Source organism: Meriones unguiculatus, chromosome 10 (assembly GCF_030254825.1).
Source record: "Meriones unguiculatus strain TT.TT164.6M chromosome 10, Bangor_MerUng_6.1, whole genome shotgun sequence".
Lineage (NCBI taxonomy): Eukaryota > Metazoa > Chordata > Mammalia > Rodentia > Muridae > Meriones > Meriones unguiculatus.
In genome coordinates this window covers 70,825,035-70,850,098 of record NC_083358.1, presented here as the reverse complement: position 1 = coordinate 70,850,098, position 25,064 = coordinate 70,825,035, and the positions used below count along the sequence as shown (strand labels likewise).

General features: G+C 42.9%; 1 protein-coding gene across 2 annotated transcripts in view; it reads left to right on the top strand.

Moving 5' to 3' along the window:
- Positions 1-25,064, top strand: part of Manba (mannosidase beta) — an 82,749-nt gene that overhangs the window by 37,795 nt on the left and 19,890 nt on the right. For both annotated transcript variants that reach the window (XR_009594669.1, XM_021653624.2), the window contains exons 8-13: positions 5,723-5,874; positions 8,075-8,192; positions 10,209-10,295; positions 11,146-11,313; positions 13,316-13,534; positions 16,463-16,627. Coding sequence is in view for 1 of the 2 variants with exons in the window: in XM_021653624.2 (XP_021509299.1) it covers positions 5,723-5,874; positions 8,075-8,192; positions 10,209-10,295; positions 11,146-11,313; positions 13,316-13,534; positions 16,463-16,627 (909 nt within the window). In the remaining variant the exon portion in view is untranslated. The remainder of the gene's footprint in view (positions 1-5,722; positions 5,875-8,074; positions 8,193-10,208; positions 10,296-11,145; positions 11,314-13,315; positions 13,535-16,462; positions 16,628-25,064) is intronic.

Sequence of the window (25,064 nt, the reverse complement as noted above, 5' to 3'; positions counted from 1 at the left end):
AAATGAAACCATAGCTGGCATGATGGTACATACCTGTAATCTCAGTACTTGGAAGGCTGAAGCAGAGGGATCAAGAAGAGATTAAGGCTTTGGCTACATAGTGAGGTCAGGGCCAGCCTGGGGCTTTGTGAGACTTTGCCTCAAAAGGCAAAACAAAGCAAAATAAAAACAATCTTTATGACTTGAAATCTTTATAAAGCAGCTAAAAAACTGATCAGGAAATGAGTTCGTAGAACAACTGAGAAGAGATAGAAAAGTCTGAATGCTAAGGATTTTTAAATTGGGGCTTAGCTTTAAGAATTGCTTGCTAGCCCAGTGCGGTGGCACGTGCCTGTAATCCCAGCACTCTGGGAGGAAGAGGTTAGCGGATTGCTGTGAGTTCGAGGCCAGTCTGGTCTACAAAGTGAGTCCAGGACAGCCAAGGCTACACAAAGAATTTTTTAAAATACAAACTGCTTGATTTTATATTTCTCTGAGGTTCTTTGACATTTCTTCTCCTCCTCTACCTTCCCTACTTTTAGATAGTATTTTACTTTGTTGGGCTGTTTAACATTTTTTGTGTGTGTGCCATCAGCAGATGATATGTTCATTCTGGATGCCAATGTGTGTTTGCTCAAGGATCTTTTCCAAAAGCTGTTTTCAAAGGCCGGTGTGTCCTAGGAAATAAAATGCCTGTTGCAGAAGGCTTTTATGCTACCCATGAAGACTGCCAGAGGACATGAGAACAGTGACTCTCATCCTGAGTGCTGTGGCCGTTAAGATGTCCAAGTGCCAGAAACAAGGTGGCTGGTGACTGTGGCTTCCCCTAGAGCAGTTCTCAACATTCATAATGCTGTGACCCTTTAGTACAGTTCCTCGTGTTGACCCTCAACCATAAAATTATTATCATTGCTACTTTATAACTGATTACACCTATATATTGCTACTGCTATGAATTGTAATATAAACATCTGTGTTTTCTGGTAGTCTTAGGTGATCTCTACAAAAGGGTCATTCAACCCACCAAAAGGTCATGACCCACAGGTTGAGAAACTCTTCCTTAGAGGCCCTTGGGTATGTTGAGACTTCCTTTCACTCTTACTGGAGGGTGTGCTGCAGGATTTGGAGGATGGGAAGAGACACTTTTTAACAGGAAAAACACTGAAAAGTATTGTGTTTTATAGTTAATACTATTTGTAACATTAATAGATAGTAAAAAATAAATAATCCCTTTGCCCTTAGTGATCTTAAATCTATTTTTGACACATAACTACTTTATACTTTCAAAAAATAGTAAACATGCTATGCTTATGTTTCTGTGGGCCATAGATACTGATATTGGGCATGCTAAATGATGAAACTGAGAATAAAATTATTTATTCACTTGAAATTACCACCAGAAGTTTATGTACTTCTATAGGTCCATTGACTCCTTTTGTGAAAGAATATAGTTAGAAAATAAAAAAGTTGAGGGTGAAAAATAACACCATTTTTTTCATGCTTGCAAATGTCTTTAATATGTTAATGAGGAGAAAGAGCTTCTCATTGCATCTGCATACAGTCAGTTCAGTGTTGCTTTGGAACGTGTGAAGAAACTCTGACATCACAAAGCTGATATACACCATATATATCATTCCTATCTAGCTGGAAAGGGAGAGAGGATGTAATAGTCTCTTCAGAGAGCTGTAGCTATTACACTAAAGTCGAACAAGTTCCTGGGGGTGGCAGATGGGAGCCTGGTTTGCTTTCCAGCGTCCTCTGGATGGCTCCAGGGGACCCGATGATCTTTTCTGGCCTCCTGGGCACTTGCGCGCATTTACACATATGCCCACACAGACACATGCCCATACACAGAATTTAAAATTTGAAAAACAAGTATTTAAAAGGTAAAACCAGCAAGAGATAGTTTCTTAAAGTTACTTGGGTTGTGACCTCAAGCCATTTGAAAGCCCTCTTCACTCTGTTGTTAGACCCCATCCTTTCCTTACACTGGAGTCTACCCACGTGTGATGACACTGCCTGGGCTATTTGAACAATGCTGCTGTCCTGAGGGTTCCGAATCTTCCCGAGGTTGACGCCTTTCAACCTGTCCTACCACCTTCACATTCTCGGGGTTCCCACTGATGTCCTCTGAGGTGTCAAGTGTTGGGGGCTCTTAAGCTCAGGGTGGTGGCTTCAAGTTTTCTCTCTTTGGTTTTAATTTTTAAATTTTAAAAATTTGTTATTTATACAGTATTCTGCCTGCATGTGTGCCTACACGCCAGAAGAGGGCACCAAATCTCATTATAGATGGTTATGAGCCACCACATAGTTGCTGGGAGTTGAACTGAGGACCTTTGGAAGAACAGCCAGTGCTCTTAACTTCTGAGCCATCTCTCCAGCCCAGTACAAACTTTCTTTCTTTCTTTTTTTTTTTTTTTTTTAATATTAGGGTTGGTAATTTATTTAATTTTTATTTAATGTGTGAAGGTGTCAGATCCCTTGGAATTGGTGGTACCGACAGTTGTGAGCTGCCATGTAGGTGCTGAGAATTGAACCCAGGTCCTTTGGAAGAGCAGACAGTGCTCTTAACCACTGAGACATCTCTCCAGTCCTAGTACAAACTTTCTTAAGCCTTGTTTTTCTCTTGAATTTTATTATTGGCCTTAGATACTGACAATGTATATTTCATTTACTTCCAAGAAAATGCCCTCATGTCCTAGTAACTGTCGTTATTGGTCAACTGTTCATTAAAATAAACACGGCGCTTCTTGAGTTAGCTGGCTGACTCAGCTCACTGCTCAAATAGTGGCTCAGCTGCTCAGCCCCTCAGGGCATTGTCAGCATGGTACCGTGTGTGTCTTTTCCTTCTTGTCTCGTGAATACTGAAATGATATGTTCTCAGCCTTGGGGGTTGTCTGAGTTACTTTTCTATTGCTGTGAAGAGACACCATGACAAGGCAACTTATAAAGAGAGCATTTAATTGGGGGCTTGCTTACAGTGACGGAGGGTAGTCCATGACCATCACGGAGTAGGGACAGCAGGCAGGCTGTCATGGCACTGGGGCTGCACCAGGGAGCTTACAACTTATCTGAAAGTTGGAGGCAGAGAGAGAGAGAGACTGGACCTGGCATTGAAACCTTGAAGCCCCATCCAATGACACACTTCCTCCAACAAGGCCATACCTTCCAATCCTTCCCAAACAGTTCCACCAACTAGGGACCAAACCTTCAAATATATGATCCAATGGGGTGGAGGGGGTGGTCATTCTCATTTAAACCACCACAGGGGTTTATAAAGTTAGTATATTTATCTGTTTTGCCAAAGATTTTCTCATGTGAAGTTGTCATTTCTTTTCTTGTTAATGGAGCAGTGACTCCTAGGACAGTTTAGAGGTACTGCCGTATTTCCTACTAAGGCAGCTCAATGTTGCCTGTGACTGCCCTTGTAACATCTGTGCATGGAATTTACAGGGTTACTGTGAGGGTCAAAGATCATCTTGTACTTTGAGTAGTTCAGTGCTCCTTATATCGTGGTGCCGACAGCACACATGGTAGGTGGTCCTTGGCGAACTAAGCGGATAACAAGGCGATATAACAAAATACAGGTCTGTTGGTGCCCAGAGACTCACCCATTTATAAGGCAAAGTATCTTCTGATCACCTGTTCTGTCTCTTGCAGCTAGGTTTTTTTAGCTAGCTGGGTTGCTGTGTCATTCTTCCTGTAGATGTGTAGCAATGCTGACTGCTTTCCTGTTTCTTTGCCAAACAGTAGAGCATGTCCACCCTGTAAACACTTTGATGCATTCTTAGTTTCTGGTTTGTAAAGGTTAATCAATCTTTTTTTTTTTTTTTTTAAAGAGCTTGTTATGTCTAGGTTTAAAATATTTGATTGCTTTTTTCTTTATATCGTGAATAACTGGCTATAACATGACACAACTGTACCGTACATAGCATTTTCTGTGCCTATGTGTGCTGTATGTATGAATACATGCTGTGTGTTTGTGTGTGCCACTGCACGCAGGCATTCTGATGTGCATTTGTAGAGGCCAGAGGTGATCAAAGGTGTTTTTCTCTATTGATCTCTTTCAGACAAAGCCTCTCACTAAACCTAGAACGCAATGGTTTGGAAAACTGTCTGGCCAGTCGCCGAGATCCTCCTCTTTCTACTTTCCCAGTGTCAGGTTATAGGCACATGCTGGGACTGTGCACATACTGACTTTCTTTACAGAGATCTGCGGGTCCAAGTTCAGATCTTCATATAACCCACTGAGTTGTCTCTCCAGTCCCCACGAACATTCTGTCTCTCTGTCTGTCTGTCCTCTTGTCTGCCTTCATACTTAATTTCAAACACTGAGCGTGCTTTATAAATGAAAACTGAGGACTTCCAAAATAGGAATATCCTGTAAATGTCTTTCTAAAGACATTCCATTTTCATTAGGTATAATTAATTACTGACTTCTGAAATTCCAGGGAGAAATGCCTGTCATCACAGTTGCACTTCTTATTTATAATCACACCCAGCTTCTCTTACCTGTCAGTTTAAAATTTCTGCATTTTTAGGTGTAGGCTACACAGATGTAAGTTGAAAATTGAAGTGTTCTGTTCTTTAGAACTACAGTTGCTTGTAGCCCAATCTGGTATCAAACTTGGCGTGTAGATAAAGGATGACCTTTAACTTCTCTTTCCACTGCCTCCAGCTCCTGAATTGTAGATAGGTACCACTACATCTAGCTTTAGAAGACACAGGAATCCAACCCAAGGCTTTGTGCATGCTAGGAGGCAGGCTCTCAATGCAGCCACAACCTGAGCCTGAGCATTTAAGTCTTGTAGTCACGTTTTTTTTTTTTTTTTTTTTTTTTCAGTTTATCCATAGAGTGGGAAAAAAAATCATAAGTGGTCTTTTAGAATAAGCCAAAATATGATTTAACTCTAAAGTGAATTTTGATTATAATTTAAATTAGAATATTAAATATGACTGTGAACCAAGTTAATGAATACTACTTAGTCTTTATGTTTTTGTGTAGGTCTGTGGGAAGACATTAGGGTTCAAAGTAAGAAGATATTGAACAATAGTGAGGTTATAGAATTCAGAGCAGACGGCCAACGATGGCCAGCAGATTCTCAGGGAAACTGTGGAGAACAAGCTGAGTCTCTGCCTTGTTTCTTTGACACTGGGTCTCACTATACACCACAGGCTTCTCTTGAACTCTCTTTCCTCCTATCTCTAGCACTCCACTGCCTCCAGAGTACTGGGATTATAGGTGTACAGCAATAGTCACACACACACACACACACACACACACACACACACACACACACACACACTAAATAAATAAATCTTTTAACTGATTATACTTCCCTTTCAAAAAATGTTTGAATGCATGTGTGATGTGTTTGTGCACAGGTATGTGTGCCAGTGTGTACAGCCCCACATGCATGAGTTAGGTCAGGGAGGATGTCAGATGCGTTTCTCTATCGCTAGCCACTTTATTCCCATGAGACAGAACCTCTCATGGGACCTGGAGCTCACTGCTTCTTCAGTGGGGTTGGCTGGTCAGTAGCCCCAGAGACCCCCCTGTCTCCACCCCTCTCATCGCTACAGGAGGGTGTGGTCATGTCTAGCCAGATGCTGGCGTGGTGAACTCATGCTTGTGAGCCACCTTCCCAAATCCACTACGCTCCTTTATGAAAAACAAAACAAAAAAACACAGTTTGCTTATGCTTTTAAGTTTACATTAAATATTTATGTCTTCTCAATCCAGGTTTATTTCAGGACCGTGCAACTTGTAGAAGAGCCCATTAAAGGGTCTCCTGGCCTAAGTTTCTACTTCAAAATTAATGGGCTTCCTATATTTCTGAAAGGGTCAAACTGGATCCCAGCGGACTCATTCCAAGATAAAGTCACTTCCGAAGTGTAAGTGTTGGCTTTTTTTTAACCTATCACCCCCCACACACACCCTGCTCTTTCTGCTACGCCACTAAACTCAAAGTTTGAAGTTCTGTGCATCCGTTCCTTTAATCCCAGCAGAAGGACCTGAGGCTAATACAGAATGATAGGGTGCCAGAAATTTCAGATTGTTTTCAGTCATTCTTTCTCTCTCGAGATAATAGTCTTACAGCTAGCAAGTCTGAGACTGTTAATGACATCTCATCTACTTTTTAGAAAACCATTAAATGTTTTCTTTGCAGAAAGAAAGTGACACATTGATATTTAGGCTAATTAGCCTCAGATAAAAAATTAAACCCAACTTGTTGTTGTTCTTCAAGGAATACATTAAATAATTCTGAGCATGATTTTAAGGGATAAGGGACTACATTTATTTTTTTATGCCAAAATATTATTTTACTTAACCAAATCTTCTTTTGTATGTGTGGCGTGTGTGTGTGTGTGTGTGTGTGTGTGTGTGTGTCTGTCTGTCTGTGCACATATCTGTGTTCCTGAGCATGAGTATAGGTTCACATGGCCACATGCCAGAGGAGGTTTTAGTTAGGGTTACTATTGCTATGATAAAACACTGTGACCAAAAGTAAAATGGAGATGAAAGGGTTTATTGATACTTCCACATCACTGTTCATCACTGATGGAAGTAAGGACAGGAACTCAAATTGGGTGGGAACCTGGAGGCAGGAGCTGATGTGGAGACCACCAAGAGTGCTGTTTGCTGGCTTGCTCTCCATGGCTTGCTCAGCCTGCTTTCTTACAGCACCCAGAACTACCGGCCCAGGAATGACACTACCTACACTGGCCTGGGCCCTCCCACATCAATCACTAATTAAGGAAACACCTTACAGGCTCCCTATCTTATGGTGACATTGTCTTAATTGAGGCTCCCTCCTCTCTGCTTTGGCTTCGGTCAAGTTGACATGAAACTGTGCAGCACAGAGGACAACCTTGGGTTGTCTTACTTGAGACATCTGTCTTACTTGAGACAGGGTCTCTTTGTTTTTCACCACTCTGTATAACAGGTTTTCAGGCCCAAGAGCATCTAGGGATCTTGTTTCCACCTCCCACGCTGCTGTAAGAGCCCTGGAATTACAGTTGTGTGCTTGAGTGTCCTTTGTGTGGGATCTGGGGATTTGAACTCAGGTCCTCATGCTTGTTCAGAAAACACTTTACCCTCTCAGCCATCTCACCAGCCATTTTTTACTTCACTAAGGAACTAAAAAAATCTTGGTGGGAGGGGAGTATGTAGAAATATAAGAGCACACAAAATAGTCTAGAGAACAAGTCTGGAGGCCTGAGGGATAACGTGAGGACATGAGGATTCTGGGTAACAAATTTTTCCTGTGCATGAAACCAAAGGGAGCTAGCTAATTGTTTAATTGTTTAATTAAACAATGATGGCTCAGCTAATGCGCTGCAGTCGTAACCTTTTTACTATCAACAGCTGTCCTACAACGCCATGCTGTATACCTTAAACACACACACAATAAAACTGACAAAGCAAAGCAAAAACGTGAGAGGTCTTAATCTGGAAGATAACTGCAAGCGTTCTCTGAAGGTCTTGAAAACAGAATCTAAAAATTAGTACGCATTTATGTACATGGTGCGTTTGTTCTGTACCTCGCCCCTTTCTTTGTTTTGTGTATGTGTGCACGTGTTCGGTGGCCTGTCCACACATGTGGAGGCCAGAGGTTGATGTCAGTGTCTCACTCAGCCGCTTGCCACCCTAGCTTTTGAGAAAGGAATCTCACGGAACCTGGGGCTTACTGATGGGCTACAGTCACAGGCACGCGCCCCCACAGGCCACATTTTACGATTGTTTGGAATCAAACCAGGTCTTCACGCTTCTGGGTCAAGTACTTTGCTTTCTAAGCCATTTTCCTGTCCTTCTGCTGTATTTTCCTACAGGTCAAAATATAAAGCAAAGAGTAATTTAAGAGACAGTCCAAGGCTACTGACAACTTACATAATGAAGAATCACGCACAGTTAGTTTTTCTTTTTTTCAGGTTGTTTGATTAATGTGGTTACAACTAGTCTCTGTTACTTCACCTCAGTTTCTTTGGCGTCAATTAGAACAGACTCGTTTTGATTTTAAAATGGCTTTTTTTTCCTTAACAGATTTGAAAAATTTTGTAACACTTCGAATTGCTTTTGCAATCCCACCCACAGGTTGCAGCTCCTTTTGCAGTCTGTCGTGGACGCCAACATGAACACCCTGCGGGTGTGGGGAGGGGGCATCTACGAGCAGGATGAGTTCTATGACCTCTGTGACAAACTTGGAATAATGGTGAGTGCGTGAGACAGTCTTGACATGTCCGTGGGAGGCTCGCCCCCACTCTGATGTGGGTTGATGGCGTCACCCGTTAACACTTCTCTCAGAGCAGGGAGTCGTGGCCTATATTTTGTGTGTTTGTTTATTTGTTTATTTGTTTATTTATTTATTTATTTATTTATTTATTTTGGCCAAGGAATAAGTGAACTATAGTTGCTAACAAAAAGCGGAATTCTCTACCGTTTTAAAATTATAGCCATTATATGTGAGTTGCACCTTCATAATTTTATAGGTGTACATAACAAGATAAAATATTAAGTAACTTAAGGAGCCTTGGATGAACTCTGGAGAGAAACAAAAATAATAAAATTAACCAAAGAAAAGATGTTCTTAGTCTGCAAGTTTTGATAAGAGGAAGAGTAGGCAAGGAGATGCCCCCATCTCTCATTATCTCTGAAGAGCTGACTTTAGGAGCCCTGTGGGCGTGCGGTTCCTAGGTACCCAGCCCCCTCACTAAAGAGACGGAATGTTTGCACAAGCATACCCACATCCTTTCACACGCTTTGTTATTAGTGGACCACTTCATAGATATCATCTGTATCATGTTATATACTTCATGGTTCATTAAACACATACGCATACAACACACACGCACGCACACACACTGTATGTGATAAATACCTACATGTGTATGTGTGCCATGAGCATGCCTGTGCCCTCGGGCTAGATGAGGGTATCAGATCTGGACCTGGAGTTAAATGTGGGTGTAAACTGCCATGTGAGTGCTGGGAACTGTGAGAGTAACAAGTGAGCTTAACCCCCGAGCCATCTTTCCAGCCCTATGAAAAAGAATCTGTATGTGTTCAAGTATATATCACATGTACATGTGTGCACAAGGATGCGTGTGTGTGTGTGTGTGTGTGTGCGCGTGTGCGTGCACGCATGCATATGTGTGTGTGATTTCTTTTTTCTGGATATTTTTGACCCATAGTTGAATCTTTTTTTATTTTGTTTTGGCTTTTGGTTTTTTGTTTTTTGTTTTTTTGTTTTGTTTTGTTTTGTTTTGTTTTTGATACAGGGTTTCTCTGTGTGTCCTTGGCTGTCCTGGACTCGCTTTGTAGACAGGCTGGCCTCAAACTCACAGAGCTCCGCCTACCGCTGCCTCCCTGAGTGCCGGGATTACAGGCGTGCACCGCCGCACCCAGCCCGTAGTTGAATCTTTAGATGCAGACCTCATGGATATGGAGGGCCAATTGTATATATATCCATTTTTGAAGTAGAGAGCGCCAGAAGAGAGCTGGAATCACAGCAACAATGACAGCATCCTGATAATGACAACCACATTCTACACTGCTCATTGACTGCCAGGCATTTTTCTCAGTTATACATGTTTTACTTTTTTTTTTTTTCATGCTTTCACGACATGGTTACTCTTGTTCTCTGTCCCCATTTACAGAGAGTTAAGCTGACCTATGCAGAGGCTCTGTTCCCTGCCCAGTTGTTCACCATCTGTATTTGGTGGAATCAAGACTGGCAGAAAGGCAGGCTGCTTGGGGACTTGGCTTGATCAGCTTCTCCACACAGGCCTCCTAGGAGAGGGCTTCTTGGTCTCGTTACTTAAGTGTGCATCTAGGAATCTTTCTGTCTGCAAAAAAGCTAAATTCTTTCTAACCGTTCTGTCCTGTTAAAAGTCTGGTGTACCTCTTGTTACTCGGTGCCTTAGTGAGATGGGAAAGAATAAGAAAACGGGGAAGGGCCTACAGAGCTTCATTCCTCCCCTCTCTCACCATTTCCTTTTTTGGATCCTCTTTCCTTCCTCATCCTCCCTGCTCATTTAACGTTCTCTCGGGCTTCTAAACATTTTTGTGCAACCCTGAAAAGTGTGTGGGCATCACCTTTCCTCTGTACATAGGTGCTCAGGTGGGTGCATTTGAAGGAGAAGTTGTTTTTCCTTTATTTGACAGATAATGCCCTTGGTGAGAATGAAGTTTGCTCCCTGTGCGGTGACATTGCTTTTCTTCTGTCGGGCAGGTGTGGCAGGACTTTATGTTTGCCTCTGCCCTCTACCCAACCGATCAGGGCTTCATGGAGTCGGTGAGAACAGAAGCTGCGTACCAGGTTTGCTGCTACTACACCTCTGAAAGGAGAAAACGAACACATCTTATTTTTTCCCTTTTGTTCAATCACTTATTTCTATTTGGTGTTTCCTACTAAATCCTATGAAAAATTGCCGTCTGGTAATTGACTTCCTGAGTGATTCGCCCCATGTCATGGCAGAAGTAGCATCTGCCTGCTGAGAACTATCAGGTTTATGCCCAGTCTTCCAGTCTCTGGTCAAGTCCTCATTCTTGTATCCAGCTGCCTGCTTGGTGGTATGGTGAGAGGTTTAGTGGGCCTCTCCAAACATGTAACATGCCCAAATCACCTGTCCACCATTTCCGCAATGCTGCTGCTCCTCAGCAAATGAATACCAGTCTAGCTCAGGACAAAGATTTCATGTGACTCTTGAATCTATGAATTGTTTTGCATTTGACACATGCCTAGTTAATGATTTTATGTTTATTTATTTATAAGATTTTATTGATTTGCTTATTTGTTTTAATCACTGGAACCTCCAATCATGGATTAGTCTAGTCTGGCTGGTCAGTGAGCCCTGACATTCTCTGGTCTCTGCCTCTCCAGCACCACAATTAAAGATGTGCTCAGCCCTGCCCAGTTTTTGACATGGGTGCTGGGGATGGAACTCAGGTTTTCCTGCTTGAGTACAAAGCACTCAGATGACTGAGTTGTCTCCCCCAGTTTTTCAGAGAGCTATTAAAATTGCATCACCAAAGTGCTTGAGTAGCCATTTTGTGAATTTATTAAGTAGGCAAGGAAATGCGGTGATTGTCATTTTATTAACTGTGATAGCTCTGAGTTCTTCTGTGTTAAGTGTGGGAAAATGATTTTATGTTTTCTTACCTTTCAGATCAGGAGGCTGAAACCCCACCCCTCCATCATCATATGGAGTGGTAATAACGAGAACGAAGTGGCTCTGAGAGTGAACTTGTTCCATATAGAGCCCCATAACTTGAAAACTTACTTCGACGATTATGTGACTCTCTATGTGAAAAACATCAGAGAGGTTGTCTTATCGGTAAGTGATGGTTTTGGTGCAGTAGAATTGAAAAATGGGCTTCTGAAATGCCTTGTTTTCCATATTGGTGTAGTGCACTGCATAGTTTTGTCTGTGTCCCTTTGTCTGTTCTGGAATTTGCTCTGTAGACTAACCTGGCCTCAAACTCACTGAGGTCCCCCTGCCTCTGCCTCCCAAGTGCAGGGATTGAAGGCATGTGTTACCACTGCCAAGTCTTTTTTTTTTTAATGCCTCTTTTAAAGGCAGTCTTTTAAGCATCATTTGAATTCAGAGTATTTCATTATAATGCTATGGCCTATGAACTGATCCACGTGGGTTGTGTGTGGATTTCTGGGAAGATAAACTGTCTTTGGGATTCTCCACATGGATCCAGTGCTTCCTGTCACGGGGTTTTCCACCCTGGAGTCCACGTGTAGATCCCCAAATGGTTACTGAGTCTAGATTAGATGATTTGGTGGTATCCCACCTCTACAGTTCTGTGACCACGGGCGCACGTGCAGATGTACCCGTATGTTCTGATGTATATGCTGGTGCGAATCAAACATGACCATTTTGGTTGGTGCTGTGAGGGTCACAGGAAAGGCAGCTCTTGTTCCCATGTGTACCTTGGGCTCTGCTGTGGTGGCATTCTTTGTATCACTGTTGTGAAGTAGGTATAGAGGAAGGTGCTATTTTTTTTTCAGTAACACTTTCCAAAGATTGTTTAAAAAACTAATATTCTGCTGAGTGACTTAATAGTCTGGCTGCCTTTACAGCTTTGTGTCTGTACTCATATATTTGGTATGTTCTGAAGAAATTTGAAAAGGAATATATTTAAAAAAAACAGTACGTGATGGAGAACGATTTTATGTGTGTATTTATTTAAAAGATTTGTCTATTTTTACCTTATGAGTTTTTGCCTGAATGTACATACATGTGTGTGTCATATGCGTAGCTGCTGCCTGTAGAAGACACTGGATCCTCTGGAACTAGAGGTAGAGTTGGTTGTGGGCCACCACGCGGGTGCTGCAGAAATAGCTCATCAGTTGAGAATGCTTGTTTTTCATATCTGACCCAATGGAACAATTTGATTTTAAAACCTGGGAATTTTTATTCAATAGTATAGCGACGAAGAACCCATGATTCACAGTCCTGTCTACGGAATCTTTGGCAATTTGCTTAATGTCCGCTTTTCCACTTAGAAAAGTGAGTTAGAAAGAGGGACTAACTCGCAGGGGCTTTTATGGCTCTTTGTCTCAGACTCTACAGATGTCTTCATTCTAGGTCACGATGATGTTTAGAGTTCCCTGAAAATGGACAGTGTGAAATGCTATGTAACAATTACTATTGTTATTGCCATCAGGGCATAATTGTTACGATTAGTTCCTAGTGGTTCATCTTGCTCTAAACAAGCATGTAATGTCACGATCTAGAATTTCCTACAGATAAAACTCCTGAGATCTGCCCCAAACCAGTAATATTTTGAGTTGAGTTTTGAACCCAAGTGTATCTGACTCAGTAGTTTTCATTAACCTGGGTTCCTGAAATGCAGCAATTTTATCCCTAGGGAATATTTGTCACAGATGAAGATACTTTAGATGAAGGGACCCACGCTACCTAGCAGGTGTTACAAGATAGAGATGTTGCTATATGCCACTCAGGATAAGAGACTCATGTTCTTTCATCTCCCCTCCCCCACCCCCACCCCCCCATTAACCCAGAAGTCAATAGTACCAAAGTTGAGAAACTGGCTGAGACAGTGCACTGCCTATGGGGGGGAAGAAGGAAAGCAAAGCATGGCTGAGGACACTGGGAAGAGGTGCTAGGAGGCATGGGCTCAGGTGCTCACACAGAGAGGAAGGAAGCCACCAAAGAACAGGGCAGTGTTGACAGGGAAGGGAGGTCACTATTCTGTTAACTGTCTCGGCTATTTGGCATTTCTAGAAATTGATTTTGGAGTCCACTGTCTGTAACTTACCAAATCAACATACTATCCTTAAAATTGTTTCATTTCTGTGTTCAGGAAGACAGGAGCCGTCCTTTTATTGCATCCAGCCCTACCAACGGGGTCAAAACCATGGAGGAGGGCTGGATCGCCGAAGACCCTGAAAGCATCCGTTATGGCGATGTACATTTTTATGACTATTTGAATGACTGCTGGAATTGGAATACCTTCCCAAAAGCTCGATTGGTGTCCGAATATGGCTACCAGTCGTGGCCTTCCTTTAGCACGCTAAGAAAGGTGAGCCACCAGGTTGTCCATTCCCCCCCCCGCCCCCGATCTACAACAGTAGACAGCAGGTTCAGAGGGTCAGATGAGAGCCACTTCCTATTCAGTTGATAGTTCAGGAAGAGGATGAAAGAAAAGAATTCTGCTTTAACGTCTGGGGAGCGAAAGATCTTCTAATTGCCAGTTTGAGTGGATAGCTGTTCAGTGTGCTTTTAATCGTGTGCCTTCAGGAACATCTAAAAGGTAAGCGGAAGCCCGTGGACGCTTAAGCTTGACTTTTAGTTATACACAGAAACAACTCCAGTTGCTAAAAACATTGATTGATTTGTTACTTATTTGTGTGTGGGCGTTTATTCTTGCCACGTGTGTGTGTGGTGGTCAGAGCTGGTTCTCTCCTGCCACTGGAGTTCTGGGGTCCAAGTGTCAGTCTGAGCAGCCAATGCCTTTCCCAGCTGGGCCATCCTGCTGGCCTCGAATGGACACTTTCTATACAGCCTAATAATCCCTTACAGCTATTCAGAACAGGATACTCAAGCCATGTTAGAAGGATGAACAGGATAAGCAAGTCCCGGCCTGTGTCACCAATTCTATTTTCTCCTTCCTCATGCCTGTCTTTTCTTTCCCCTGCTGTTTGTCTTCACGTTCACGTATCTGGTTTTCAGTATGGATATGCACTCTGTACCCAAAGATTTAATTTTAGAGTCGTGTGTGCGCCCTTAAAAACCCCGTTAACAAGATGCGACTCTTTTGAGTAAAGAATTTGCTTGTTTAGTGTGTGTAACCCGCTAGGTCCCCAGTGTGCCTGCAGACTTGTCCAGTGTCCCCCACATTCCGACTTAAGGACGTTTCCGTCACTCAGTGGAAGCTCTGATCCCCTCAGCGGTCGCTCCCCGCTCCCTTCCGACCCCGCCCTCCTGCCCTAGGTGCCACTACTCTGCATCTACAGGCTTATGAATTGCTCACGGGTCACGTGATTAGAACAACCCATCACATGGTATTGCGAAGTCGGTTGAACATGTTGCATTACTGATGATGTTCTGTTGGACGTATCTTCCACATTTGCCATCATTTTGCCTGTTGATGGACACTTGGGTTACTTCCGTCTCTTAGCCGTCGTGAGGAAAGCTGCTGTGAACGTTAGTGTGCCTGCTTTTGAGTGTGTACGTTTTTCAGACCTCCTAGGTGTGAACCTATGACCGTAGCTGCTGAATCATGCGATGAATCTCTTAAGGTGAAGAATTGTTTCCTGAGTTGACTGCACCCATTAGTCCTTCTGCTAGTCTTTTCCATATCCTTCCCTACAGTTATTTTAAAAACATTTTTTTTTTGTGGTAATATACTTTTGCGGAAATTTTGCATTTCTTTTTTTTAATTTTATTTTTATTTATTTATTAATTACAGTTTATTCACTTTGTATCCCAGCTGTAGCCCCCTCTCTCCTCCCCTCCCAAGCCTTCCCTCCCTCCCTCAATCTTACATTTCTTTGATGGCTGATTATTCTGAACATTATGAGCTTATTGCAATTTGTATATCTTCCTTTGAGAAATGTATATTGAGATCCTTTGTTCAATTGTATTTATTGTTTTAGGCAGGGTTTCGCTAGCCCAGAAGTAGGCTGGCCTGAAATTCATTCTATAGTGGTTTTCAACCTTCCTAATACTGTGACTCTTTAATACAGTTCCCCATGTTGTGGTGACTGCCATCAGTAAAATTATTTTTGTTGCTATTTCTTCATACCTGTGGCTTTGCTGCTGCTATGAATTGTAATATAAATGTCTGTGTTTTCTGATGGTCTTGGGCAACCCCTATGAAAGGGTTGTTTGACCTGCAAAAAGGTCATGACCCACAGGTTGAGAAGTGATAGTCTAGGCAGTTCTAGGATAAGGAATGTGAACAAATTCTAAAACTTTACTATTGTAAGAGTAGTATTTGATTCTTATTTAAAATTGCTCTATTTTAAACAGAATATAAGTTTTTACCTAAATAAATAAAAGATACAGTGAAGCCAGTTTGCTGGCATTGGCTTATAAGCCTACCACTTGGGAGGCAGGACTATCAGCTTAGCATCCATACATGGGAGAGGACATGGGTGCTACTTGGGTTCCTATCTCAGAAAACGAAAGGACAACAACAGGAAGAAGATGGAATGATAAGTGTTTTAACAGACAGAATTATGTTTTCTAGACCAGGCTTCTAAGAGAAATACTAAAGTGTAACTTTCTAAGTATGAAAGTAGACCATTGGGTTTTTTTTTTTTAACTTTTATTAATTACACTTTATTCACTTTGTATCCCCCCCATAAGTTCCTCCCTCCTCCCCTCCTAATCCCACCCTCCCTCCCCCTTCTTCACGAATGCCCCTCCCCAAGTCCACTGATAGGGGAGATCTTCCTCTCCTTCCTTATGATCTTAGTCTATCAGATCTCATCAGGAGTGGCTTCATTGTCATCTTCTGTGGCCTGGTAAGGCTGCTCCCCACTCAGGGGGAGGTGATCAAAAAGCAGGCCAATCAGTTCATGTCAGAGACAGTCCCTCTTCCCATTACTATGGAACCCATTTGGACACTAAACTGCCATGGGCTACATCTGTGCAGGGGTTCTAGGTTATCTCCATGCCTGGTACTTGGTTGGAGTTTGAGTCTCTGGGAAGACCCCTGTGTTCAAATTTTCTGGTTCTGTTGCTCTCCTTATGGAGTTCCTGTCCTCTCCAGATCTTACTATTTCTTACTTCTTACATAAACCATTGTTTTTAAATTGGATCCCGCCTTGCTCTCAAGGCTGCTCCTTTACCAGTGATGACATTTTTTTTTAATGTGTGAAATTCACACAACAGAGCAAATCTTAATTTCTTTCTTAATATATAGAACAATTTACAGGTTTGTCAGAAACATATAAGTAGCCTTTGCTGCTAAGATCTGTAACTCTTACTCTTTACTCAAAAGGTCTCATCTAAAGAGGATTGGTCTTATGGTAGCTACTTTTCCCTTCATCGACAACATCATGTGGATGGTAACAATGAAATGCTTCAACAGGCCCAGCTCCATTTCAAACTCCCCCAAAGTACAGACCCATTGCGCAGATTTAAAGATACCATCTACCTTACTCAGGTAAGCTGTTTTCAGCATGGAGTTGGTAGGTTTCTACCCTGAACATAGGTAATCATGCAGAATTTGTGGCCTTCGTGTGATGAACAATGGTCAGGTTTGCGTTCTCTGATTCTGACTTTTGTTTTCTTTATAATACAGATGTGACAATCCAGAAAACCTCTATCTAATTTTCGGCTTTGTTTCTCCTTACAAGGACAGCTTATGAAAGTCTGAAACCAACTGTGTACTAAAACGTTTGTTCGTTCAGGATTCACATAAAGGTTCAGCAGTGGAAGCAGTAGCAGGATTTCTGTCCTAGCAGGAGAGAAATGGGCTCACACATGAGATGGTTCCCTGGCCTCTGGCTCTACAGTCTGGCAATTCAGGTGGAAAAGAGTGGAGCTGGCAATAATGTGTGTGCTAGCTAGTGGACAGCTTTATAGGAAAATAAAAGACCTCCATGTATGCAAGTTAATTTCACCGCAGACCCGAGACTCAAATGTGAGGGTTTGTAGCAGAGCCATGCTTTCATGCTCCAGGCTTGGATGCCATCCCTGAGACAAAGAAAACCAAGATCCCCCCCCACACACACACACATGCATACACACCTTCTCCCATGATAAGCTTCTTGGAGAGAACACAAGACAGTATCTTCATGACTTTGAGACAGGCAAAGCAAAAAGTTTGACAACGCTCACCACGAAAGAAAATGTTTAGAAATGGTATTTTATTACCTGTCTGTCATCAGACGCCCAGCAAATATGCTAGGAACTAATGAAAGCAGTAGAGGGGGCTCCTAAGCGCAGGGGTTGGTGAAGACCAGAGTGGCCTCCTAGTGTAGGTGGGTAGTGAGAGGCCTTCCTGGTGCATGCCATGCAGCTTAGTCAGTCTTCAGGAGTGGTAGTGTGAGTCATAGATTAGGAGAACATGCTGGTGTGCAGCTACCTGGAACAGATAACCTGCTGAGAAAGGAGACTGAGAGGGGACTTTGGAACACTGGGACAGTTGAAGAGGCAAAAGAACCTGTCAGCGACTATAAGACGAAGCCAGGGAAGGAAGGCTCTGAGTGCTTGCTGCAAGGCTGCCTCAGTTCAAACTTTTTTGACAGTTGCAAAATTAATTTGGTCAGCTAATAGTGTCTTGGCAAATGACGTAAGCACATATCCTGTTCTTTAGGACCTTGTGAATGACCAACAAGAAAAGAACAATGAGTAGGGGTGAGTTAGAGAAGATGAGCCAAAGAAAGAATTAATCTATCTCCCCTCTATCCATATCATTTAAAATTTAATGAAAATTGTATGTAAGATTACTCAATTCCTGCATCTTCCTTGCTGGTGCTTTCTTGTATTTTCCCTGTTCCTTTCTTACCTAGCAAGGCCTGCCTTTCAGTTCCAGGAATTTTCGGTTAATCAGTCAATTCATTATTTTACAGGTTTTGTTTGGTTTTAGCCCACTGAGGACCACCTTGCTGGGACAAGTGCTTCCATGGACAGGGAGAGAAGAAGGAGTGGTGGGAGTGTAGGGGGAGAAAGGTGGTGACAGGAGGGTAGAGAGAAAAACAGCAGATTAATTTAATTGAGATCCCGTCTAGTTTAGGCTTAGAAGGCATCAAGGCAGAGTGCAGAACTTTCTGAGAGCAAGTCCAGTTCTGAACAAGGCTTAGTTGGTTCCTAAATGCTAAGCCTCATCACTCCTAAATCCCATGAGTGGATAATTCCACCAGTGCTAATCTGCCTCCTCCTGCCTCGACTAGTTCTCTCTACACCTAAATTTCATGGTGAACGGTCTCTGTTTGCTTACTTGACATACCGAGTGTGAGGCTTGCTTATGTTGGTGACACAAAGAGTGTGTATTCTTTTGTTTTGTTCTGGATGATTTTACTGTGGAACAAATCCCATTGTGTATAGTTTTCCTCCTGAAGGACACTTACATTGTCTCTAGCTGGAGGCTGTTATGAGAAACGCTGCTATGAGCAGTATTTGAGATGACTATTACAGACAAGTATACTCGCTTGGGTGTGCAGCTGATTTCCAAGGAAGCCAAGTATTTAGCTGTGACAGAAACTGTCAGAAACTTTCCCAAAGTGGTCAAACGAAGCGACACTTTATCTAACAGTGCCTTACAGTTCCAGCTGGCTTACCCTCTCCTCAGCAGCTGGCGGTGCCAGTCTTTAATTATAAGAATTTTGGTGGGTGTGCATCTTAAATAGTTTTAATTTTCACTTGCTTGGTTGAAAATGAGATTAAAGAGCTGGCGAGGTGGTTCAGTGGTTAAGAGCACCAGCCACTCTCCTAGAGGAACCAGGTTTGATTTCCCAGCACCCATATGACTGCTCATAACTCCAATTCCAGGGAATCTAATGCCTTCTTCTGGCCTCTGTGGGCACCAGGCACATACAGACATACATGCACATACATACAGACATACATACCAAATACATTATAAAAATATGTGATTAAGCACAGTTTCTTTCTTTTTTTTTTTTCCTTTTCTGTTCTCTCTCTCTTTCTTTTTTTTTTAATTTTTGTTTGTTTCTTTGTTTTTTTCTGAGACTGGGTTTCCCTGGCTGTCCTAGAATTCAGTCTGTAGACCAGGCTGGCCTTGAACTCAGAGATCCTTCTGTCTCTGCCTCCTGAGTGCTAGGACTAAAGGCGTGTGCCACCATCACCTGTCAAAGCACATTTACATATATTTATTAACTGCTTGGGTAGTTTTTATAGCAAAGTGTTTATTCAAGGTTTCTGCTTATTTGTCTTCTAGAAGTTCTTAATTATGTATATCTCATATTAGGTATATGAATTATAGCTAGAAGTATTTCTCAGTGGTACAGCACTTTCCTAATATGCTCTGGGTCCCATCCCAAGCATCACAGAAAAGATGTGTGTGTGTGTGTGTGTGTTTATTGCACTGAAGGGACTGACTGATTACTAACAGAGCACCTGGTATATATCAGAATCCTTTCTAGGTATCATGTGATTTAATTATCAGGCAATCAGCCTTCCTCTAAGTGTCTGATACTTGGCCACAAAATGTTTTGAACCCTTTCTTGTAGAAGTCTGACATCTCCAGACATCATATGAGCTGTTTATAATGTAAAGTGCACTTTGGTTTTTTTTTTTTTTTTTTTTTTTGGCAGTATTGAGAGAATTAAACCCAAGGCCTTGTGTTCACTAGGCAAGCCCTCTATTACTGAGAGCTACAGCTACAGCCACTATTAAATTCTATGGTCTGAGGAGACAGAAGTTCAGAACAGAAATATTTTGCTCAAGAACTCGTCAATGACTAGAACAAACTTTCTGATTTTAAGCTCTCTGTGATATTGCACCACCCTGAGAAAAGGGAAGCTGTGCAATATTGAGGCATTTTGTTGGCTTATTAACTTCCAGAGCCTATTGGAACACTGGAGAAGGTGAAGCCAATACCTAGCTCTTTGGAATGATCAACAAAATGAATGATTTTTAGGTGGACAAGTCGAGTGGAGAGTCCAAATTAGGAATGGATGAGGAAATAGTACCACTTGCTTTACAGAAATTGTTAGGATTATGCAGCGGAGTTATACGGCGGGTTCATAAATCACGCCATGGGTCAGGTTCCACATGGGAGGTTTTATTAGGGGAGAGGGAGGGGTTGCAGAGACTGTCACAGAGATAGGGAGAGAAAGGGAGAGAGGGGGAAGGGGGAGAGAGGGAGGGAGAGGGTGAGGGAGAGAGAAAGAAAGAGAGAGAGACTTATAAGACTGGTCCTCTTATAAGGTGATCCAGCGGATCATACGCAGAAATGCATGCTTATGTCATGATGGTGGTGAAGGGTCCTGAGTTTCTGGAGGTGGCTACAGAGATGCCTGATTGATGTTCCACTTGTCAGGTCCCCTGGGGGCTGGCTATAGAGATGCCTGTTTGCCAACTCCATCATTCCTCCCTTTTCTGTTTATTTAAAAAAATGAGGAACTAGGAGGAGGGGTGATGGTGGGGAGGGGATAGGGGTGACTTGTGCTCTTTAAGCTGCTTCCTGCTGATTAGGGGCGTTGTCATTCTCAGGGTACAGCTGGTCCCTACCATCACGGTAGATTGGACGGTTGTTATAATCCGGTTTTATGGGCAGAAGCTGATAAACCTGTAAGAGTAACTGATGAATGTTTTGGTTAGAGCATTTCTGGATTTGTTGTTGGAGGAATGTAGAGAAGAAGGGTGCAAAAAAGCAAAAGCATGAAGATGAGCAGAAGAGCTATGAGGAATGGCAGACTCCACTTCCATATGGGGTTCTCTAAGGCCCAAGAGTTAAAGGTCTCCAGCTGTTCCCTTCACTTCTGTCGATCTGTCTGGAGTTGTTGGATTTTGTCTTTTACTATACTTAACTGGTTGACATAAAAGCAACCTTTTTCTTGGAGAAAGAGGCAAAGGCCACCTTTTTCAGCTGTGAGGAGATCTAATCTTTGTTACGCTTTGTTACTGCTGCTGCTAGTGAGTTGATCTCTCCCTGAAGAGATAGAGCCGCTTGCTGGAAATCCTGGATGAACTGGGAAGAAAGCTGATAATACAAGATTATAGAAGTGGCCGGTCCCTCTGTCCTGGTTCCAATACTTGCTGTGATTTCTGCAACAAGCCAGCAGAGGCAAGATTTGAATTGCCCTCTTATCATGCTAGGCAGATGTTGAGTCTACAACTGGAATTGATAAGGGCTCTTTTCCATGTGTCACCCACAACTTGGGGAAGAGGAGCACCAGCATGCAAACCCCTGAGCAGCCAACAGGTAGACTATGGTAGACCTGAGTACCACAAAGAATTGAGGTATTCCAAGCAGTAGGCATTGGGGTTGAGATGAGGTATTGAGGATTATAGTTTCATTGCGGTCTAAGGAACATAATGTTACCACAGAATGTGTCCCAGATGCCTTGAAACAGCTTGCCACACCAAAGATATGAAAAAGGTAGGCAGTTGTGGCAACACCAGAGTCAGGGCAGCTGGTGAATGGCAAGATAAGGCTATTTGACAGGGTCACTGGAGAAGCTGTCAGTGGTAGTTCTGAGTTGGTCCCAGGTGGGACACATAGCCAACAATATCCAAAATGGCTAGGCTGGGCGACATTAAGGAGCTTGTCGGCTGAAATCAGAGTCTGAAGGAGGAGACAAAACGCCAGGTTTGTATTATTTAGGAGGTGGGATGTTAGAGAGGCGGCGACCTTAAAGGAGTGTTTGCTTAATTACCTTCTCTACTTCGCCCGTCCCCAGGGATTGGGTAATTGGGATGTATTTTCTCTGGATATGAATTGTACTTATTGGTAAATTTGGTGTTGTAGCAGCAGTAGAGGTTTCTAAAGACGCCTGTTTCCCATCTGGGATCCCGAGGGTGTTTGATGTAGAAGAAGAGAGGCTTCTTATATAGGTGAAGGAACTTCTTTTGTGCTGGTGCGTGGGTCTGGCAAAGTAAAGCCAGGACAGGACTCAGACACCAGAACTTGAGGCAGACACCATGAAGCAACGGGGTTTGCTCGCTCACTCCGGCCCTCTCCCAGGCTAAGACTAAGCAAGCACACTTTCTTATATAGCACAGGCTCTCCTGCCCGGTGATGGGTGCCACGGCCAGGGCGTGCACCCTCCCTCATCAATAAATAATGGAGACAGTCCCCACAGCCTGTTCCTGCAGGCTGATCTGACCGAGACGTGTCTTCAATCGAGGCTTTCCTCTCACATGACTCTATGCCGTACCGAGTCGACAACCGAAGCTAACCAGGACAGCACCTAGCCCACCATCGTGGCTCAGCCAACACTCCAATAGGCTGCAACCCATCAGTCATTTCTTCACCATCCTCACCCCATGTGGTTGTAGCTTCATGGGGGAGATTACTGCAGCACAGGGTGTTAGCGTCGGAAAAAGGAAAAATTCAAACTCGGAGGCTCAGTGTCTGCTGGGTGCACATTACCTTCATCGTTACAAAACTGAAGGATCATAAATCAGACCACTGTTATTTGGAGACTATGTGTACTTAGAAACCTGGTTCAACAAACAGGTGCATTGAAAACTCCCCCAGCCCCATCCCCCCAAAAAAAACCTATCGAAGGGAATTAAATAATTACAGCTCCCCGTGTTCGGAAATCAGAGGGCTTGCTTGTTAAGATGAGAGCACTTTCTGAGTAGATTTCCTGACTCAGTGTCAGTCAACATTTCTACTGCTCCTTGAGAAGTGGGCATGCAGACCCACAGTTCAGTCTGGAAATACAAGATATCCAGAATAGTCAGCAGTTTTAAAAAGGAAGAATAGAGTTAGAGAACTCATACTTCGAATATTAAAATTCACTCCAAAGCTGCTGAGTCCAGAGTGTGGTACAGGGGCTGGAGAGGTGCCTCAGTGGTTAAGAGTGCTAGCTGCTCTTCCAAAGGACCTGGGTTCAAATCCCAGCACTCACATGGCCGTTCACAACTGTTTGAAGCTCCAGTTCCGGGGGGTCTGATACCCTCACACAGACATACATAGAAGCAAAACACAAATGTAAATAAAATAAAACATTTTTAAACAGAAAACTATATTTTAAAAAAAAAAAAAAAGAAAGTGTGGCATATATCAGTAGACCAGAAGCCTAGCAAGGAACATGCTTTCTATGGCTAATAAAATTTTTTAAATTAAGTTTTTGCTTCAATTGGAAAATTAAATTGTGTATATTGAAGAAATGCAACATTATATATATATTATATATATATACACACACATATATATGCATTGTAATAGTTAATCTCAGTTGTCAACCTTATGGGTGACACTGGCCTCTGGGCATTCTTGTGGGGAGTTATCTTGATTCATTGAGGCGGGAAGACGCGAACTGGTGGTGCTGTTTCCTGGGCTGGGCTGCTAGACTGTATAAATGGTGAGCATAGGCAGCCATCACTTTGTGCTTCTTGATTTTGGATGCGTGTGACCGTCTGCCTTGAGCCTCTGCTGCCGTGACTTCCTGTGATGAGCTGTGAGGGGGAACTGCAAGCCAAAAGAAGCCCTTTCTCCCTTCCTCTGCTTTTGTCCCAGAAGCGAGAAGAGTGACTGGGAAACGCATGGAATGTCAAAGCCAGTAGTGAATGTGTGCATTGTCTCACATATGTGTCCTTTTTTTTTTGAGGTAACGACACTGAATCTGCTTTTTTTAGCGTTTTTGAGATATGAGTTATGATCTTATTAAATATTGTCATTGTTCTCTACAACAGATTTCTTGAATTTCTCTCTCCTAACTGAAATCATGTATCATCATCTCCCTCCTCCCAGCCTCTGGTAACCATTCTATTCTCTGCTCCCATGGGTTCAACTTTATGAAACTGTGCATGTAAGCGATTTTAAGACTGTTTCCCTTTCTGCAGTTTCCTTGTGCTCTAGTCAGGTTTCCATCGCTGCCATAAAACATGGCGGTCAAAAGTAACTCGAGGAGGACAGGGTTGATTTGTCTTTCACGCCCCAGTCCCAGTTCACCATGAAGGGAAGTCAGGGCAGAAGCTCAGGGCAGGAACCTGGAGGCAGAGGCTGAAGCAGAGGCCGTGGAGGAGCGCTGCTTACTGGCTTGCTCCCCGTAGATTGCTCAGCCTGTAATTAATTAATTAATTAATTAATACCCCCGACTGCAGTTTCTTCTCCCTTCTGTCCGTCCTTCCCCCTTCTCACCCCCACCCCCCATCCACTCCTCTTCTGTCTCTCTTCAGAAAACAGCAGGACCACCTGCCCAGGGGTGTCACCACCCACAGTAAACTGGGCCTTCCCATATCAATCACTAATCAAGAACATGACCCACAGACTTGCCTACAGGCCTACATGATAGAGGCAATTCCTCAGCCGAGATTCCCTCTTACCAGATATGTCTAAGTTTGTGTCAAGTTGACAAGAACTAACCAGCACAGCTTGCTTACCTTAACGCAATATCCCCCAGGTTAATTAACATTGCCACAGACAATACACTTTTCTTCTTTCCGCTGTGTATCTACCCCATGTTTCCCTTATTTATTTATTTGTTGACAAGACACTTAGGTTGATTCTATTTTGTCTGCTAGTAACAATACTACACAGAACATGGAATGCAGGTATTTTTTTGATAAACTAATTTCATTTCTTTGGGATCTAAACCTACTAGTGTATCTGTTAAACTGTAATGGGGCCCTATTTGAAAATTTTTGAGGGCCCTCTATAGTGTTTTCTAGTTTCTACCCCCAAGACAATAAAATGGGGGCAAGGCTAGAATTTTGAACTGATGGTTCTGGAACAGGTAGATACTCAAACACCAAAGAGTAAATGTGGACTCCTATTTCACACCACACATAAGATTAACCAAAATGGATCAAAGGCTTAAACATAAGATGTAAAGCTAGGGAAGAAAATATACATACATCAGGGAAAACATGAGTTGCTAAAGCGCCCAGCTTCCAGGCTCTCTGCTTGGACATGTGCTACCAAGAACCCGAGGGTTACCTTCCCTTGCTCATTCTGATTC